This window comes from Grampus griseus (assembly GCF_964374135.1).
Source record: "Grampus griseus genome assembly, chromosome: 6".
NCBI classification, from domain to species: Eukaryota; Metazoa; Chordata; class Mammalia; order Artiodactyla; family Delphinidae; genus Grampus; species Grampus griseus.
Window position 1 is genome coordinate 104,352,169 of NC_139000.1, and position 19,641 is coordinate 104,371,809.

Here is a 19,641-nt window from a genome sequence, read left to right on the forward strand (position 1 = left end):
GTATTTTTTGATTTCCTCTTTGATTTCTTCAGTGATCACTTCGTTATTAAGTAGTGTATTGTTTAGCTTCCATGTGTTTGTATTTTTTACAGATCTTTTCCTGTAATTGATATCTAGTCTCTTAGCATTGTGGTCGGAAAAGATACTTGATACAATTTCACTTTTCTTAAATTTACCAAGGCTTGATTTGTGACCCAAGATATGATTTATCCTGCAGAATATTCCATGAGCACTTGAGAAAAATGTGTATTCTGTTGTTTTCGGATGGAATGTCCTATGAATATCAATTAAGTCCATCTTGTTTAATGTATCATTTAAAGCTTGTGTTTCCTTACTTATTTTCATTTTGGATGATCTGTCCATTGGTGAAAGTGGGGTGTTAAAGTCCCCTACTATGAATGTGTTACTATTGATTTCACCTTTTATGGCTGTTAGTATTTGCCTTATGTATTGAGGTGCTCGTATGTTGGGTGCATAAATATTTACAATTGTTATATCTTCTTCTTGAATCGATCCCTTCATCATTATGTAGTGTCCTTCTTTGTCTCTTCTAATAGTCGTTATTTTAAAGTCTATTTTGTCTGATATGAGAATTGCTACTCCAGCTTTCTTTTGGTTTCCATTTGCATGGAATATCTTTTTCCATTCCCTTACTTTCAGTCTGTATGTGTCTCTAGGTCTGAAGTGGGTCTCTTGTAGACAGCATATATATGGGTCTTGTTTTTGTATCCATTCAGCCAATCTGTTTCTTTTGGTGGGAGCATTTAGTCCATTTACATTTAAGGTAATTATCGATATGTATGTTCCTATTCCCATTTTCTTAATTGTTTTGGGTTCATTATTGTACGTCTTTTCCTTCTCTTGTGTTTCTTGCCTAGAGAAGTTCCTTTAGCATTTGTTGTAAAGCTGGTTTGGTGGTGCTGAACTCTCTCAGCTTTTGCTTGTCTGTAAAGGTTTTAATTTCTCCATCAAATCTGAGTGAGATCCTTGCTGGGTAGTAATCTTGGTTGCAGCTTTTTCTCCTTCATCACTTTAAATATGTCCTGCCACTCCCTTCTGGCTTGCAGCGTTTCTGCTGAAAGATCAGCTGTTAACCTTATGGGGAATTCCCTTGTATGTTATTTGTTGTTTTTCCCTTGCTGCTTTTAATATGTTTTCTTTGTATTTAATTTTTGACAGTTTGATTAATATGTGTCTTGGCATATTTCTCCTTGGATTTATCCTGTATGGGACTGTGCTTCCTGGACTTGATTAACTATTTCCTTTCCCATATTAGGGAAGTTTTCAACTATAATCTCTTCAAATATTTTCTCAGTCCCTTTCTTTTGCTCTTCTTCTTCTGGAACCCCTATAATTCGAATGTTGGTGCGTTTAATGTTGTCCCAGGTGTCTCTGAGACTGTCCTCAGTTCTTTTCATTCTTCTTTCTTTATTCTGCTCTGCAGTGTTATTTCCACTATTTTATCTTCCAGGTCACTTATCCGTTCTTCTGCCTCAGTTATTCTGCTATTGATCCCATCTAGAGTATTTTTAATTTCATTTATTGTATTGTTCATCGTCGCTTGTTTCATCTTTAGTTCTTCTAGGTCCTTGTTAAATGTTTCTTGCATTTTGTCTATTCTGTTTCCAAGATTTTGGATCATCTTTACTCTCATTATTCTGAATTCTTTTTCAGGTAGACGGCCTATTTCCTCTTTATTCGTTTGGTCTGGTGGGTTTTTATCTTGCTCCTTCATCTGCTGTGTGTTTCTCTGTCTTCTCATTTTGCTTATCTTACTGTGTTTGGGGTCTCCTTTTTGCAGGCTGCAGGTTCGTAGTTCCTGTTGTTTTTGGTGTCTGTCCCCAGTGGCTAAGTTTGGTTCAGTGGGTTGTGTAGGCTTCCTGGTGGAGGGGACTAGTGCCTGTGTTCTGATGGATGAGGCTGGATCTTGTCTTTCTGGTGGGCAGGTCCATGTCTGGTGGTGTGTTTTGGGGTGTCTGTGGACATATTCACATATATGATTTTAGGCAGCCTCTCTGCTAATGGGTGGGATTGTGTTCCTGTCTTGCTAGTTGTTTGGCATAGGGTGTCCAGCACTGTAGCTTGCTGGTCGTTGAGTGAAGCTGGGTGCTGGTGTTGACATGGAGATCTCTGGGAGATTTTCGCCATTTGATATTATGTGGAGCTGGGAGGTCTCTTGTGGACCAGTATCCTGAAGTTGGCTCTCCCACCTCAGAGGCACAGCACTGACACCTGCCTGCAGCACCAAGAGCCTTTCATCTACACGGCTCAGAATAAAAGGGGGAAAAAGTAGAATGAAAGAATTAGTAGAAGAAGAAAGAAAGAGAGAGGGAGGGAGGGAGGGAAGGAAGGAAGGAAAAAAAGAAAGACAGAAGATAAAGTAAAATAAAATAAAGTTATTAAAATAAAAAATAATTAAGAAAAAAATTGTTTTAATGGACGGATAGGACAAATGGTGGAAGCAAAGCTATAAAGACAAAATCTCACACGGAAGCATACACATACACACTCACAAAAAGAGGAAAAGGGGAGAAAATCATAAATCTTGCTCTCAAAGTCCACCTCCTCAATTTGGGATGATTCGTTGTCTATTCATGCATTCCACAGATGCAGGGTACATCAAGTTGATTGTGGAGCTTTAATCTGCTGCTTCTGAGGCTGCTGGGAGAGATTTCCCTTTCTCTTCTTTGTTCTCACAGCTCCCGGGGCTCAGCTTTGGATTTGGCCCCGCCTCTGCGTGTAGGTTGCCGGAGGGCATCTGTTCTTTGCTCAGACAGGATGGGGTTAAAAGAGCGGCTGATTCGGGGGCTCTGGCTCACTCAGGCCGGGGGGAGGGAGGGGCATGGAGTGCAGGGCGAGCCTGCGGCGGCAGAGGCCGGCATGACGTTGCACCAGCCTGAGGTGCGCCGCGCGTTCTCTCGCGGAAGTTGTCCCTGGATCACGAGACCCTGGCAGTGGCGGGCTGCACAGACTCCCGGGAGGGCTGTGTGGAGAGTGACCTGCGCTCGCACACAGGCTTCTTGGTGGCGGCAGCAGCAGCCTTAGCATCTCATGCCCGTCTCTGGGGTCCGCGCTTTTAGCCGCGGCTCGCGCCCGTCTCTGGAGCTCCTTTAAGCAGCGCTCTTAATCCCCTCTCCTCACGCACCAGGAAACAAAGAGGGAAGAAAAAGTCTCTTGCCTCTTCGGCAGGTCCAGACTTTTACCCATACTCCCGGCTAGCTGTGGTGCACTAACCCCCTGCAGGCTGTGTTCACGCTGCCAACCCCAGTTCTCTCCCTGGGATCCGACCGAAGCCCGAGCCTCAGCTCCCAGCTCACCTGCCCCGGCGGGTGAGCAGACAAATCTCTTGGGCTGGTGAGTGCCAGTCGGCACCGATCCTTTGTGTGGGAATCTCTCCGCTTTGCCCTCAGCACCCCTGTTGCTGTGCTCTCCTCTGCGGCTCCGAAGCTTCCCCCCTCCGCCACCCGCAGTCTCCGCCCGCGAGGGGGCTTCCTAATGTGTGGAAACCTTTCCTCCTTCACAGCTCCCTCCCACTGGTGCAGGTCCCGTTCCTGTCCTTTTGTCTCTGTTTATTCTTTTTTCTTTTGCCCTACCCAGGTACGTGGGGAGTTTCTTGCCTTTTGGGAGGTCTGAGGTCTTCTGCCAGCGTTCAGTAGGTGTTCTGTAGGAGTTGTTCCACGTGTAGATGTATTTCTGGTGTATCTGTGGGGAGGAAGGTGATCTCTGCGTCTTACTCTTCCGCCATCTTCCCCTTGTCCTCCTTTTGCTTTAAATTTCTTACTGCTGTAACCAGCGAGTCAAAAGCAACAAAGACATTGCTATAACGGTAAAAGCTTAATTTTATAGGCTTTATGAAATACCACTATGGAACATTATCCTGGCTTACCACCAACTGAAAAAATAAGGATTTCAAGAAAACAGGAGCAGCAAATATAGTCTCTATAGGAAAATTGTAAAGGGGCTATGACAGCAAGAATTAAGAATACGTATATTATACAACCAAAAGGGTGTACAAGGAGAAAGGCATGATATTATGGATAACAAACATGAGGCTGATTAAAGACACCTCCCTGTTCCTAGTTCTCCTGTCATGACCCCATTGCAGCTCTCTGGAGAGCTGTCCTTGTTCACATAGTACACTTAACACTTAATAACAATTTGGTAGCTGTGTTCTGATAAAACAGCTTCATATCTCTGCATAAAAACTTTATGCTCCATTTACTGATGTTTTTAAAGTTATATTCAGATATAGCTGGAACTTGGTATATCTGGACTTCTAGAAAGAAACTTGTATCGAGGGCTTGATGGTAAAATGTTGAAAAAGAAGTGCTAAGGAAAATGTTAATGGGTAACTCAAGGTTTACATACAGATGTGTACAAGAGAAGGCTGAGTGTTTAGACAGTGTTCAGGGGCTGAGAAACCTTTTGAGTTGGGAAAAGAGAATCGCACTGTTTCTTCTATCTTCAGTTTTAAACTTTTAGAACGATTCTGAAAATGTAGAAAACTGATAGTGGTCTAGAAGTGCAGTTAAGTACCCTCACTCTATTAATTTGGAAGCAGTTGGTTATGTCTTGCTGGAAAGAAGCCATTAGCAAAGCAAAAAGCCTCCTCTTAGGGTGTTTAATCCAGGTGATTTTAATAATTATAGTTAATTTTTGTTTTAAATCATAGTAAAGGAAAATCATGTGTGTCTTTTTGTTCTGTGCCTTTAGAAAATCTGGCTATCTCTATGTTGGTTCACCTAGTGACAGCTTCTACTAATTACAAGCAACTTGCTTAGTGTTCACTAGCAAATCTAAACTTATACATGGAGGAGAAGATTTTAGGAATTATTTTCTAGACAGGTGTCAGAAGGAAGGAACAAAGGAAGGAAAATGGGAGGGAAGATATTTCAAGTGAAAACACAGTGTTTTACACTTGTCTTTTTTTAAAAAAACACTATAATTTACTATTAGATTACCTGATATTTTTTTAATTGGCCATTTTCCCCACTCCACCCCCCTTTTTTTTCTTAATTAATTTACACTTTAAATTTTATGACAGTTGAGTCAATACCATTTTACCGGGTGTTTTTATGAAGTAGCATCCCAATAGATTATTCTGTATTGCAGCCCTGAAGGGTGCAGTCAATGATTAAATGTAAAATTCTGTCCAGGCACATGATGGAGCCACATTAAACTGCTGGTGCCCACAGGCTGTGTAACAGCTGTCTGCCTTGATGTGATTTTTTTAAATCACTGTGAAGCATTAGAATAGAATACCAATTTGCAGCCAAAAGATGCTTCTGAAGTGCAAGAAACTTCAGACCAAAAAAGCTCTAGACAGCATTTTGAAAGGATTTTGATGAGCAGATTGCAAATATTAGTGCCTGTAAGCTTGAAAATGTTACCTGTGAAATAGAAAAGTGAATATTTTTGAATGTAGTATCTCTTCAAGCCAAGAAAGTGAAACAAATGGAAAAACCTAAAAATAATTTTAAGTCCCACCTAGATGGATGTATCAAGTTCAGATGGTCAGTAATCTTACCTGGGTTTTGAACTCCTAGGAGTCTGTAACAGTGTCTATTTATATATTCCAAATTGCTTAATATACTACTTTGCACATAGAAGATGCTCAACATATATAGAACTCTCTCTCTTCATTTTTAGTGAAAAAAACTTTATCACTGAAAGTGGAGATTGCCACATTTCTATTCCCTAATGAGGAAAAACTCCTGTCTGGTACACTCCAGGCATTTCACTGCCAAAGACCATTAAAGCCATATTGCATTTGTAGTGACAGACATAAATTTAAGGACATTTATGAACTGTCAGCATCATTATAAAGCCCTGTGTTACCAGGTCCACACTGACTTGTGCTTTGGGGTAGTCAGTGCCAGCTTCAGGGACATGCAACCTGTGTAGTCTCATAGGTCTTTAACTTGGCCTAATGCTCTTCTCTCACTGTCTTGAAACCATTAATAATTTTTTCAGAAGAGGCCCCCTGTTCTCCTTTTGCACTAGGCACCACAAATTATTAGCTAGCCCTGCTGGTAATTCTGTCTTTCTGTCATATAGTTCTGCTTAACAACACCATATGATAAAACCTAGACCTTAGAGAGTTTACTTGTATTGAAAATTTTAGTGTCTTTTAAAAGTACCGGTTCACAAGAGATCACTGAGGAAATCAAAAATACCTAGAAACAAATCACAATGAAAACACGAGGACCCAAAACTTATGGGATGCAGCAAAAGCAGTTCTAAGAGGGAAGCTTATAGCAATACAATCCTACCTCAAAAAACAAGAAACATCTCAAACGACCTAACCGTACACTTAAAGCAATTAGAGAAAGAAGAACAAAAAAAAACCCAAAGTTAGCAGAAGGAAAGAAATCATAAAGATCAGTTCAGAAATAAATGAAAAAGAAATGAAGGGAACGATAGCAAAGATCAATAAAACTAAAAGCTGGTTGTTTGAGAAGATAAACAAAATTGACAAACCATTAGCCAGACTCAAGAAATAAAGGGAGAGGACTCAAATCAATAGAATAGAAATGAAAAAGGAAAAGTAACAACTGACACTGCAGAAATACAAAAGATCATGAGAGATTACTACAGGCAACTATATGCCAATAAAATGGACAACCTGGAAGAAATGGACAAATTCTTGGAAAAGCACAACTTGCCAAGACTGAATCAGGAGGACAATATAAACAGACCGATCACAAGCACTGAAATTGAGACTGTGATTAAAAATCTTCCAACAAACAAAAGCCCAGGACCAGATGGCTTCACAGGCGAATTCTTTCAAACATTTAGAGAAGAGATAACATCAATCCTTCTCAAACTCTTCCAAAATATAGCAGAGGGAGGAACACTGAAACTCATTCTATGAGGCCACCATCACCCTGATATCAAAATCAGACAAAGATGTCACAAAGAAAGAAAACTACAGGCCAGTATCACTGATGAACACAGATGCAAAAATGCTCAACAGAATACTAGCAAACAGAATCCAACAGCACATTAAAAGGATCATACACCATGATCAAGTGGGGTTTATCCCAGGAATGCAAGGATTCTTCAGTATATGCAGATCAGTCAATGTGATAAACCATATTAACAAACCGAAGGATAAAAACCATATGATCATCTCAGTAGATGCAGAAAAAGCTTTCGACAAAATTCAACACCCATTTATGATAAAAACCCTGCAGAAAGTAGGCATAGAAGGAACTTACCTCAACATAATAAAGGCCATATATGACAAACCCACAGCCAACATGGTTCTCAATGGTGAAAAACTGAAACCATTTCCTCTAAGACCAGGAACAAGACAAGGTTGTCCACTCTCAGCACTATTGTTCAACATAGTTTTGGAAGTTTTAGCCACAGCAATCAGAGAAGAAAAATAAATAAAAGGAATGCAAATCGGAAAAGAAGTAAAGCTGTCACTGTTTGCAGATGACATGATACTATGCATAGAGAATCCTAAAGATGCTACCAGAAAACTACTAGAGCTAATCAATGAATTCAGTAAAGTAGCAGGATACAAGATTAATGCACAGAAATCTCTGGCATTTCCTATACACTAGTGATGAAAAATCTGAAAGAAAAATTAAGAAAACACTCCCATTCACCACTGCAACAAAAAGAATAAAATATCTAGGAATAAACCTACCGAAGGAGACAGAAGACCTGTACGCAAAAAACTATAAGACACTGATGAAAGAAATTAAAGATGATACAAACAGATGGAGAGATATACCATATTCTTAGTTTGGAAGAATCAACATTGTGAAAATGACTATACTACCCAAAGCAATCTACAGATTCAGTGCAATCCCTGTCAAGCTACCAAAGGCATTTTTCACAGAACTAGAACAGAAAATTTTACAATTTGTATGGAAATGCAAAAGACCCCGAATAGCCAAAGCAATCTTGAGAAAGAAAAATGGAGCTGGAGGAATCAGGCTACCTGACTTCAGACTATACTACAAAGCTACAGTAATCAAGACAGTATGGTACTGGCACAAAAACAGAAAGATAGATCAATGGAACAGGATACAAAGCCCAGAGATAAACCCACGCACATATGGTCACTGTATCTGTGACAAAGGAGGCAAGAATATACAATGGAAAAAGGACAGCTTGTTCAATAAATGGTGCTGGGAAAACTGGACAGCTACATGTAAAAGAATGAAATTAGAACACTCCCTAACACCATACACAAAAATAAACTCAAAATGGATTAAAGGGGCTTCCCTGGTGGTGCAGTGGTTGAGAGTCCCCCTGCCGATGCAGGGGACACGGGTTCGTGCCCCAGTCCGGGAAGATCCCACATGCCACAGAGCGGCTAGGCCCATGAGCCATGGCCGCTGAGCGTGCGTGTCCGGAGCCTGTGCTCCGCAACGGGAGAGGCCACAACAGTGAGAGGCCCGCGTACCGCCAAAAAAAAAAAAAAAAAAAAGGATTAAATTTAAATGTAAGGCCAGACACTATAAAACTCTTAGAGGAAAAACATAGGCAGAGCGCTCTATGACATAAATCACAGCAAGATCCTTTTTGACCCACCTCCTAGAGAAATGGAAATAAGAACAAAAATAAACAAATGGGACCTAATGAAACTTAAGAGCTTTTGCACAGCAAAGGAAACCATAAACAAGGCGAAAAGACCACCCTCAGAATGGAAGAAAATATTTGCAAATGAAGCAACTGACAAAGGATTCTTCTCCAAAATATACCAGCAGCTCATACAGCTCAATATCAAAAAACAAACAACGCAATCCAAAATGGGCAGAAGACCTAAATAGACATTTCTCCAAAAAAGATATACAGATTGTTAACAAACACATGAAAGGATGCTCAACATCACTAATCATTAGAGAAATGCAAATCAAAACTACAATGAGGTATCACCTCATACCAGTCAGAATGGCCATCATCAGAAAATATATAAACAATAAATGCTGGAGAGGGTGTGGAGGAAAGGGAACCCTCTTGCACTGTTGGTGGGAATGTGAACTGATACAGCTACTATGGAGAACAGTTTGGAAGTTCCTTAAAAAACTAAAAATAGGGCTTCCCTGGTGGCACAGTGGTTGAGAGTCCGCCTGCCAATGCAGGGGACACGGGTTCGTGCCCTGGTTCTGGAAGATCCCACATGCAGCGGAGCGGCTAGGCCCGTGAGTCATGGCCGGTGAGCCTGCGCATCTGGAGCCTGTGCTCCGCAGTGGGTGAGGCCACGGCAGTGAGAGGCCCGTGTACCGCAAAAAAAAAAACAAAACTATAAATAGAACTACCATATGACCCAGCAATCCTACTACTGGGCATATACCCGGAGAAACCCATAATTCAAAAAAGAGTCATGTACCACAATGTTCATTGCAGCTCTGTTTACAGTAGCCAGGACATGGAAGTAACCTAAGTGTCCATTGACAGATGAATGGATAAAGAAGATGTGGCACATATATACAGTGGAATATTACTCAGCCATAAAAAGAAACGAAAGTGAGTTATTTGTAGTGAGGTGGATGGACAGAGTGAAGCAAGGCAGAAAGAGAAAAATAAATACTGTATGCTAACACATATATATGGAATCTAAAAAAAAAAATGATTCTGAAGAACCTAGGGGCAGGACAGGAATAAAGACGCGGACAGGAATAAAGACGCAGACAGAGAATGGACTTGAGGACACGGGGAGGGGGAAGGGTAAGCTGGAACAAAGTGAGAGAGTGGCATGTACTTACTTGTACTACCAAATGTAAAACAGATAGCTAGTGGGAAGCAGCCGCATAGCACAGGGAGATCAGCTTGGTGCTTTGTGACCACCTAGAGGGGTGGGATAGGGAGGGTGGGAGGGAGACGCAAGAGGGAGGAGATATGGGGATATATGTATGTGTATAGCTGATTCACTTTGTTATAAAGCAGAAACTAACACACCATCGTAAAGCAATTATACTCCAATAAAGATGTTAAAAAAAAAAAAAGGACCGGTTCATTATTACTGTATTGTTTATTTGTGGCAAACTGGTTTTTTTGGTTTTTTTGTGGTACACGGGCCTCTCACTGCAGTGGCCTCTCCCGTTGCGGAGCAACAGGCTCCGGACGCGCAGGCTCAGCGGCCATGGCTCACGGGCCCAGCCGCTCCGCGGCATGTGGGATCTTCCCAGGCCGGGGCACGAACCCGTGTCCCCTGCATCGGCAGGCGGACTCCCAACCACTGCGCCACCAGGGAAGCCCAAGGACCGGTTCATTATTAACAATACTTGTAGAGCCCATCTTCCTTTCCCTTCATCTCCCCTTCCCATCACCTCCAGAGCAGTGCCACAGAGGTGTTGAGAGCAGCATGCTTGGCATCTGAAGAAATGTAGAGTAATAGTGAGTGCAGAGGTGTCACCAAGAGTAGTTGGGAGATTGGTTGTATTGAGCAAATAAGTTGTTTGATTTAGCAAGCAAATAAATATACTAAAGATAAGGAAGCCAGGTTTCTCACTGTCCAAAGGGATTTACAGACATTGAAGGGTAGAAAGCTGAAAAGAACACTGAGGCACTGGATTAGAATTGTAATTATCAGCATGATTTCACAGCTTTTTAAATTTGTATGTAGAAACGGTTATAATGTTTATATATTTGAATATATGAATATAAATATATATACACATATGTGTATACATACATAAATTTCTTAGTTGTGTACACTGAAAGGGTCTAGAGGCAATGATACCTCAATAGTAATGAGCACAATGAGTGCTCAGATCTTGGTTTCTAAATACCACCCTCCACTAAAAGGAATCAGCGATGCTTGGATAAGTGGCCAATTCTAGGACTGGGGCAGCAAACATATAAGATCAACGTGTAACATCATGTTGTTCCAGAAAGTAAAGAAATATTCAAAGAATGGTGGGAACATGTCAAAAGGACCCCAAAGCCAGCCTGAATGCATGCCCACTGACCAAATCTAATGTAAGCAACAAAATAAATACTGTTAATATCAGATTACAGCTCATTGAATAAAATAGAAATCTATGCATTTATAAATAAATGAATAAATAGAGAAGGGAACATTCTTCCTTAATATACAAGCTCAACTAATAAATGCAGAAGGGATGGTAGAAATAGATAATCACCGTTGATGTCTATTATAGGGACGGTGATACAGAAGGAGTCATCGGTGGATGCTAGACTGGTAGTTGGAGGCTTGGTGAGGAACAGGATATTGGCATGATGCAGTGTACTTGTTTCAGCTCTCATACTGTAACAAGTGTCCTTTCACAGTCCATTTAATAACATATTTTTCACATTTTTATGCTTTTTGTTGATTTTGCTGTTTAAAATAGCCCCCACATGTAGTGCCGAGGTGCTGTCTATCTAGTGTTCCTAAGTACAAGAAGGCTGTGATGTGTCTTACAAAGAAAATGAATGTGTTAGATAAGCTTCATTGCAGCATGAATTATAGTGCTATTGGCCACAAGTGCAATGTTACCGAATCAATTCTGTGTTAAATAAAGTGTTTTTAGCTGGAAACCCACATAAAGCAAGGTTACATGTTGATCAGTTGGAGAAAATGGACTAAAGGCTCACAGGAACCTAACCCTGCATTTTCCATAGGAGCAGTGCTTCACTGTTTGCTAATTCAGTGTTCATGGCACATTATAGGACTTCACTGCCATGAATAACAAGAATCAGATGTATCTCGTGTAATGGGTACTGCCGAAACCGATAAGTGTCGTTTCAGGGGGGCCCCAAGGAGCCCGGTCTTTTATGTCTCAGCACAGAAAGAATTCAGCGAGAGTCAAAGTGATAGATAAGCAGTGATTTATTAGAATAGAATAGGATGCTTGTGAGGCTTACAAGCGGCTGGGCAAGAAGGTGCTGCGCCCTGAGAACTTAGTGGGCTACAGTTTTGTAATCAAAGGAAAAGTGGGGAGGGTGAAAAGACCACCTTCTTCCTCATTCTTGAGTAGACGTCGTGCTTCCATCATCAGCTCCTCCTCCAGATTGGGCACGGGAGTTTTCTTGTCCCTACATGGTCAAGCCAGGACTGTCATGGCACTATGGAAAAATTATTTCAGGTCTTTCACTTTGAAATGTCACCTTTCCATAAAGTACTGTTTTTTATGTGTGCAGAGAGCATGTCCTAGGGATCATTAACTTACTGAGCTCACTGGGCAGGATGTAGGTCTCATGTCACCCTTGTTTTTATTGTTTTAGGGCTTGTCTCATGCATGGGTTTTGTTGCTAAGCAGGCCTGCTTGGCTTTGTGGTTAAGCAAACCTGCTTTCTTGAATGACCATTAACTTACAGGGGTCTCCCATACTTTTTTCTTTACTTACAATCCCCTAGTGGGATTAACTATTTAATTGCCTAATTTGTCCCTTTACTTTGTCCCTATCACTAACAGTGGTTGCCATTGGTTTTATCAGATTAATTTCACATGATGTATAACAGTGTTCAAAATTTTATTCTGTTGTGAAACTATACGTATGTATTTGTGAGTGATTTATAAAATATTTCAGGGTTAAAAGGGACATGTGGAAGACTAACTTTGACTTATATAATATGAAATAGTAAAATATTTAAAACAGTTGTTTGTGCATTTCTTGTTAAAATAAACTATACTTTTTAGTTGACTAGCCTTCTTTCGGTTTCATCTGCTTACTGATTTAAGATGAATTTGATTTTAAGAAATTATAGTTCCAAAGATAGAAAGTTTATTTTACTAGAAAGTATAAGTAAACCGTATCTATTAACTAATCACTCTAAAATATGTTTTTTATGTTGCTCTCACTTTGAACTCCTTGGTATGTCTTTCTCTTAAAGAATTTTGGCTTATCAGTGCTTTATAGTTGTTTCCAGAGCCTGATAGATTTATTGTGTATAGTTTCTAATGCTTATCAATTGGCTTTTGATACTTTTTTGAGTGATTGAGGAATATCTTATTAGAATCAAATAGATGAATTAGCTAATTTTATTTACTTAACATTTGGAGGGATAAGTGAAAAGAGAAGGAAAAGACTCAAGCTGATTCAAAAGCAAAAATGAGAAGAAAAGATAAATGACATATTCTCCAAGTCTTCTAATCAACCAAATATTAGACAAAAGAAATAGGGGATTTGTCTTTAAACTGGAGATGTGCTGAGCGTATTCTTACTTTAGGGTTTTTTTTTAAACTGTCTTTAGATACTGATTTTTGTCTAGAAGGGATAGTGGGGGCTACTAAAATGAAACTCATAATTTCAACTTTTGCTTGACATTTCCTTGGTACTGGGCACTTTACACTATATTAATGCCAGGAAAAAAATTTTTATCTACTCTCATCTTTAGGCAAGTTCTTATTCTTCGAATGCAGAGTCACTTCTAATTTAGATTTTTAGGAAATGGGAAAAAATTTATTCTTTGAGACCAGTTGTCTAAGCCAGGCTTGTGCGCTTCCTGGTTACTTGTCATTCAGCAACTGTATGGGAAAGTGTTTGTAAGCTATAAATCAGTGTGTTAATAATAATTTTTATTTCTCCTCTGAAATTGGACTTTGTAAAAACTTTGTAAAAAACAGTTTTATTTCTTGTTTTGTTTAGTACAGATGTCTGTTTCTTCAGCCAAAAATCATTACTAATGGTTATTGGGCATTTGTTTTGTACTTTGTAATCTTATATAGTGTTTTCATCAGATGTTTCTTAGAAAAACCCTGAGTGATAGGTGAAAATCATAATTTCATAGATGGGAAAACTGGGAGGTAGAAAAGCGGTGAACCTTGCTTTTGGGTCAGAATATTCAACCTCTGCTTTCCTGGTCGGTTTTGAGGTGGGGAAGGGGTGGTTTTGTTCTTTTTGTTTTTTTAAATATCCCTGCCTTTTACTGCTGTAGAGAGTGACTTATATTTTACAACAGCTGATGTTTTTCTCCTACAGAGATATTCCAATGCCCTTAGTCAGCTCAGGAGTAGAGCATGGTAACTTGAGAGAGCTGGCATTTGCAAGAATGAAAGACCTTGGAATACAGGTAAGAGTCTGACCATAACTGTTGAGATCAAAGTAGTCTGAGACGCGAAAACCTGTGATACTATCACATTACAAACTTACAGGTTTGGTCAAAAAGCTTTCATGTATTGAAGCCATTCTTACTGTATAACACATTGAAATTGAAGCTAGTGGTTGCAAAGTCTGCATCCTATCCCCTACACCCCTCTGCTTTCTTCTAAAAGAGCGTAGGTTTGTCAATTTAATGGTTGTTTTTCCTGCCTTCTCAGATTGCCAACTATGTGTTCAACTCCTTTTTTAAAAAAACTTTTTTTTTTGTTTTGAAGTATTGGGTGTTCAATTCTTGACTAGTGGTTAGAGAAGAATACAACCGTTGAAGAAACAAGGCTTACATACTGAAATAATTAGCAATGTTATTGCCCAGATATACCAGTCTCCCTCGCCCTGCCCCACCCCCATGTCTATTCACTCACTCATTTATTTCACAAATATTTACTAAACACCTCCTTTCTGCTTTCCCTGAAAGAGCCCAGGAATCTGCAATTTGACAGTCTGTAGATGATTCTGAAATCACGATAAGGTTTGAAACTCAGTGCCCTAGGAGCTATTTCTAGGGCTAAAGAGAAAAGGCCAGGAGGGTGTCTAGGCCTGAGCACTGATTCCTGGCCTCTGCCTTCAAAGATTCTCGTTCACTCCATCTGGGATGGAGCTGTGGGAGGTTCTCATGCACAGTGCAAACATGGACCCCACTTCGAAAGATGTCGTTGAGAGGACTGCATATCATGTTTGTGGACCTACCCAAAACATTTTGTCCTCTGTCAATATATTATGGAGAAAAGTTTTCAGAAAGTTGTTTGTCCGTAGGAGAATTTGTGAACATTATGGCTTATTCTACCCTCCCCCCAAAAAAATTTCAGTTCTAGAAAAACAGCAAATGTATGTACAGTAATGAAAGCCCCAAACAAGAGCGTGTGCCTACTCAGCCTCCAAGTCCCTGCCTGTCCTTGTCGTCCAGCTCCTCCTCCTGAGAATACCACTGCCCAGTGACCCACCCGGCCTGCTCAGCCTGCTGACCTCATCAACCAGGCACTGTTTTTAACCCTGTACCCCTCTTAAACCGTGATAGCCTGTCGTAAGGTAAACTGGGATTGAGTCTGAAGACTGGAATGCAGTCACACCGAAAGACATCCAGTTCACATAGGCAGTGTCTTTACTAGAAAATAAGCACACACCAATCTCTGCCTTAAAAAGCATTCCCCTCCCCTCCAAAAAAAAAGAAAAAAGCATGCAAGTGTTCATTAAAAGTATGTAATATGGGTTCCCGGGGCATGGAAATAGCTTAGTTCTTTTAGAACTGAATAATGAGCTCTTACTTTTCTCATGGAATTCCATCCATATATATACTAAATATACTATTAGTAGTATAGCTGCATGACATCATCAGATTTCCTATGGCAGTCTTTTCTCACTGATGGAAAATGTTAGAATCCTGGAAATAATTTTTACAGTTCTATAGGGGAAAATATATCATAGGGCATATAATAGTAACTGTAATTATAAATGTCAGGCTGTGTAGCCTGCACACTGGGTTGTGGAATAGGAGCAAGAGTTACATCACATAGCTTGGCCGTGCAGACCAGGCACTGCTTCCGTATCATCCACAGGCAGCTTTGTGCTTCCCAGGGACACTCAAAGAGCCAATCTGTGACTGTGGTTCAGATTGTATAATAAATAGCTCAAGGTTCTTTCTTTCCATTCTTCTTCCTTCCCTTCCTTCCTCCCTCGCATCCTTTCTTCCACAGAGCCCTTCTCTGCAAAAAACAGCAGTCTTAGCTTCCCTCTTTCTGACATTCCTAAAATGATACAAATATGGTGATGCTAAAAATGTTAACTGCCATAAAATGGTGAAGGTTTTAAAAAATTAGGAATTGGGTTTTTTCTTTTTTTTTTTTGCGGTATGTGGGCCTCTCACTGCTGTGGCCTCTCCCGTTGCGGAGCACAGGCTCTGGACGCGCAGGCCCAGCAGCCGTGGCTCACGGGCCCAGCCGCTCCGCGGCATGTGGGATCCTCCCGGACCGGGGCACGAACCTGTGTCCCCTGCATTGGCAGGCGGACTCGCAGCCACTGCACCACCAGGGAAGCCCAGGAATTCAGTTTTTACTCTTCGGTAGACATAGTTTTGGGTTGCACTTTCAGATACAGTTATATCCTCTGGATTTTCAGATTTTAGAATGTATGTTCTTTACTTTCAATATTGTATATTGATCTCCTTTGGATTCTAAACTTATTTTAAAAGCAATACTGTACCAACTTCATGTATTTCTAGGTTGTTTTTCCCTATCCTCAGGTTTATTAAAGATGGCTTCATTTTTAATTCATTTCTTTTACCTCAATGTAAATTATGTCCAAACTTAATTTTGAGCCCAGGATTTGGTGGAGAAGTTTCAATAAAAATTGAATTAGTTACCAGTTTTATATTTGCCCCCCCTTCCCACTTTTTTTTCTTTCTTTTCTTTCTTTCTTTCTTTTCTTTTTTTTTGGCAGTGTCGAGACGTGAGAACCAGAGAGGTTGGAATCCAAGAAATTCATCACAAAGTGCGTCCATACCAGGTTAGTTTCTTCATTTTATAGAGAGATTGGGTCCTGTTCATTAATCTTTGTCAAGCCTGGGCCTACACCTACTTACCAGTAGGACCAAACCCTAGAAGTTAATGAGTAAACTAAGAGCAAAGAGTAATTCAGAATGAAGTCAAGCCAGGAAAGCCAGATATGAGGGTGGCTCAACTCTAGAAGAGCCAGGTTAGGAAAACCAAGTTAGAACTTCACTGTAGATCAGCACTGTCCAGTAGAACTTTCCGTAGTGTTGGAAATGTTCTATAATCTGTGCCATCTAATAGGATATCAGCTACCAGTCACATGGGACTTGAAATGTGGCTAGTGCAAAGAAGAACTTAGTTTTTAATTTTATTTAATTTCAAGTAATTCCAATGTAAATAGCCAAATGTGACTAGTGGCTACCTTTAGGTAAAGCTGAGTGTCATGTGCTTATCTCTGTGTGCAACTGTTAAATTATTGCCTGTTGATGGTAATCAAGCGAATAGATCAGCCATATCAACAGGGGTTCCACACAACGTGTTCGTGATGAATTAACTTCTCTCCTAGAATGACATCGTGTTAGCCATTTGCCAGATTTTCTGTGGGGGTTAGCTGTCGTGTAGGAGCCCATTTGAGAAAGGCTAGAGTAGATCTGCATCGATATTCCTGTTCTCAAAGTGAATTGTTTATTTGATTGACGTTTTTCACATTTTGGATCTTTTGAGGAAAAAAGTAGACCCAAGCATAGTTAGTCATTTTGTCAAATTCTTGTGCAATCCAGTTATCCAGCAAACATTAAGTTGAGGAGGAATATCAGTATTAGTCTGTTTATTCACCTCGCTGTGGGTCCAGTCTGCCCATTTTCAGTGTATCTGGGTGTGACCATGCCCACATATGTAGCTTTCTCTGCATGCATATTGATTATATTTACGCAAAGTACGAGGGACACTCAAGCAGGAAGCAAGAGTCAAAAGCCCATGTAGACTGCTAACACAAAAGCTTCCCCAAAAGCACCTCTCCGGTGATTGGATTTTCTTTAACGTGTTAATCTCATAACTAGGCATACTATTTTAAAGGTCCTGTGGGATACTTTTTTAAAAAATTCCATCAAGGAATAAGTAACCAATAACACATTTTTTTCCCCTAAAAGCAGGTTTTAGTGGAGGAGGTAAGGACTAGAAAAGAAAACCATTGAGTACCTGACAGTTCTGGGGCCTCAGGGTGCTCCCAAGAGCTGCACACGTGACATAATGTATAATTTTACCTTAGAGACTCTTCATGGAGGATCAGATTTAAATACATGGAAGCATTTACTGAGCCAAACTGTAAGAATCACAAGGTTAATGAGGTTCAGATATTTATGAAATTGTAAAACTGGTTTCCTTTTTTATAGTCCACGAACAAGTCATGAACTCTCGTTTAATCAGTGCTATTGAGAGGAGACAAGTAAAAAGAAACATAATTTGTGGTTATTTACTCTTTATCCCTAGTCGTGGATATTAGTCTAAATAAACATATATAATAATAGAAACGTACTTTGTTCTCTAGTTTAAAAAAAAAAGTTCTTGCGTGGCTTTTTATGAAACAGGTTGAATTGGTAAGAAGAGATTATGTTGCAAATGGTGGCTGGGAGACATTCTTATCCTATGAAGACCCCGATCAAGACATTTTGATTGGCCTCCTGAGATTACGGAAGTGCTCAGAGGAGACATTCCGTTTCGAATTGGTCGGCGGGGTGTCCATAGTCCGAGAGCTGCATGTGTATGGAAGTGTCGTCCCCGTCAGCAGTCGGGATCCCACTAAATTTCAGCATCAGGTATCCTGTATTCCATTTCTGTTTGACTGTGATTAAGAAATTGCTCAAAGGAGGAAAAGAGAAAAAGAATGGGGCAAGGGTGGGAGCAGAGGAAAAGGAGAGGGGAAATTCGGGAAGTGTAGAAACAGGAACCAGTATAATACTACAGTTGTTCAGAGATGTTTTCTCTTTAAATTGTTCCCCTTTGGGTGTGAGCGAGGGGGAGGGAGAGACAAATTGAGACTCAGTCAAGTGGAATATAATAATAGACTGAACCGTATGAAATTGCTATTTTTGAAAGTCAGTAATGGTCTAATACTGGCAATTTCGTATGATTCAACTATTTTGGGATCGAAGGAGATGATAATTTGAAAGAAAGCACTTATGAAATGTTAAAGCACTTCGTAAAGACAAGCAAGCTATGTGATATATGTAGTGGAACACTATTCCACTCCCCCAAACAACCTAAATAAATAACTCACTTTTTTAAATTTCAGGAGAATAGGTTAAAACTGCTAATGGTGGATGTAGCATAAACCCCCATATTGGTGATTTAAGAATATTGCCTGGTTTCAAAAAGCTTTTAGAAACTGAAGGGGTGACTAATAATACAAGGGTAGATGCCCCAGACTTTCATCACCTGGAGATTGCCTAGAACTTGTTTAAAAAGAGACAAGTCGAGAGGCAATTACCCCCTTGCTGTGACTAGATTAGTCACCCACAGAATACCTTTTGATGGCTTTTGTTGCAGAGTTATTCCTAGTCTGCTACAGTGTGCTTCTGGTATAATTGAATAGTGAAACTTTTCCTTACCCCCGTAAATGGTTTTTTGTCACTCTTATCTTAAAAGAGTTTAGCAGCTACAAAATATTACCCTTCTTGTTTTATGGACCCCTCTTAATGACTTCTTCCCTTCTTAATTCCCTAACCCCTCCATTGCCTCTTACAGGGATTTGGCATGCTACTGATGGAGGAAGCAGAAAGAATAGCTAGAGAAGAACATGGATCTGGGAAAATAGCTGTTATATCAGGTAACTGGGGGAGGGCAAAGTTCATGATTCGTTCACACCTTTAACTTGGTACCACAATGAAAAGTACCTCAGGCCTCTCTTTTCCCCATATATGATTATTATGTTCAAAATTGGGCAGAGCCAAATAGGGAAAGGCTGGTGCTCAAGCACAAAGAAAATTCCTGTAAGCAGTTTGGCAGAATAGAGCTTGCAGAAGCTCTCCATCTCTTGAGTGGCCAGGCCAGTAATCCATATCCTGTCTTCCTCGTGGTCTGTCACACTG

At 40.2% G+C, this 19,641-nt stretch overlaps 1 protein-coding gene across 1 annotated transcript in view; it reads left to right on the forward strand.

Annotated features, from left to right (window-relative positions):
* The window catches only part of ELP3 (elongator acetyltransferase complex subunit 3), a 113,417-nt gene that overhangs the window by 64,307 nt on the left and 29,469 nt on the right, over nt 1–19,641 (forward strand). The window contains exons 11-14 of the mRNA XM_082655906.1: nt 13,890–13,980; nt 16,503–16,568; nt 18,142–18,369; nt 19,298–19,379. Coding sequence (XP_082512032.1) covers nt 13,890–13,980; nt 16,503–16,568; nt 18,142–18,369; nt 19,298–19,379 — 467 coding nt within the window. The remainder of the gene's footprint in view (nt 1–13,889; nt 13,981–16,502; nt 16,569–18,141; nt 18,370–19,297; nt 19,380–19,641) is intronic.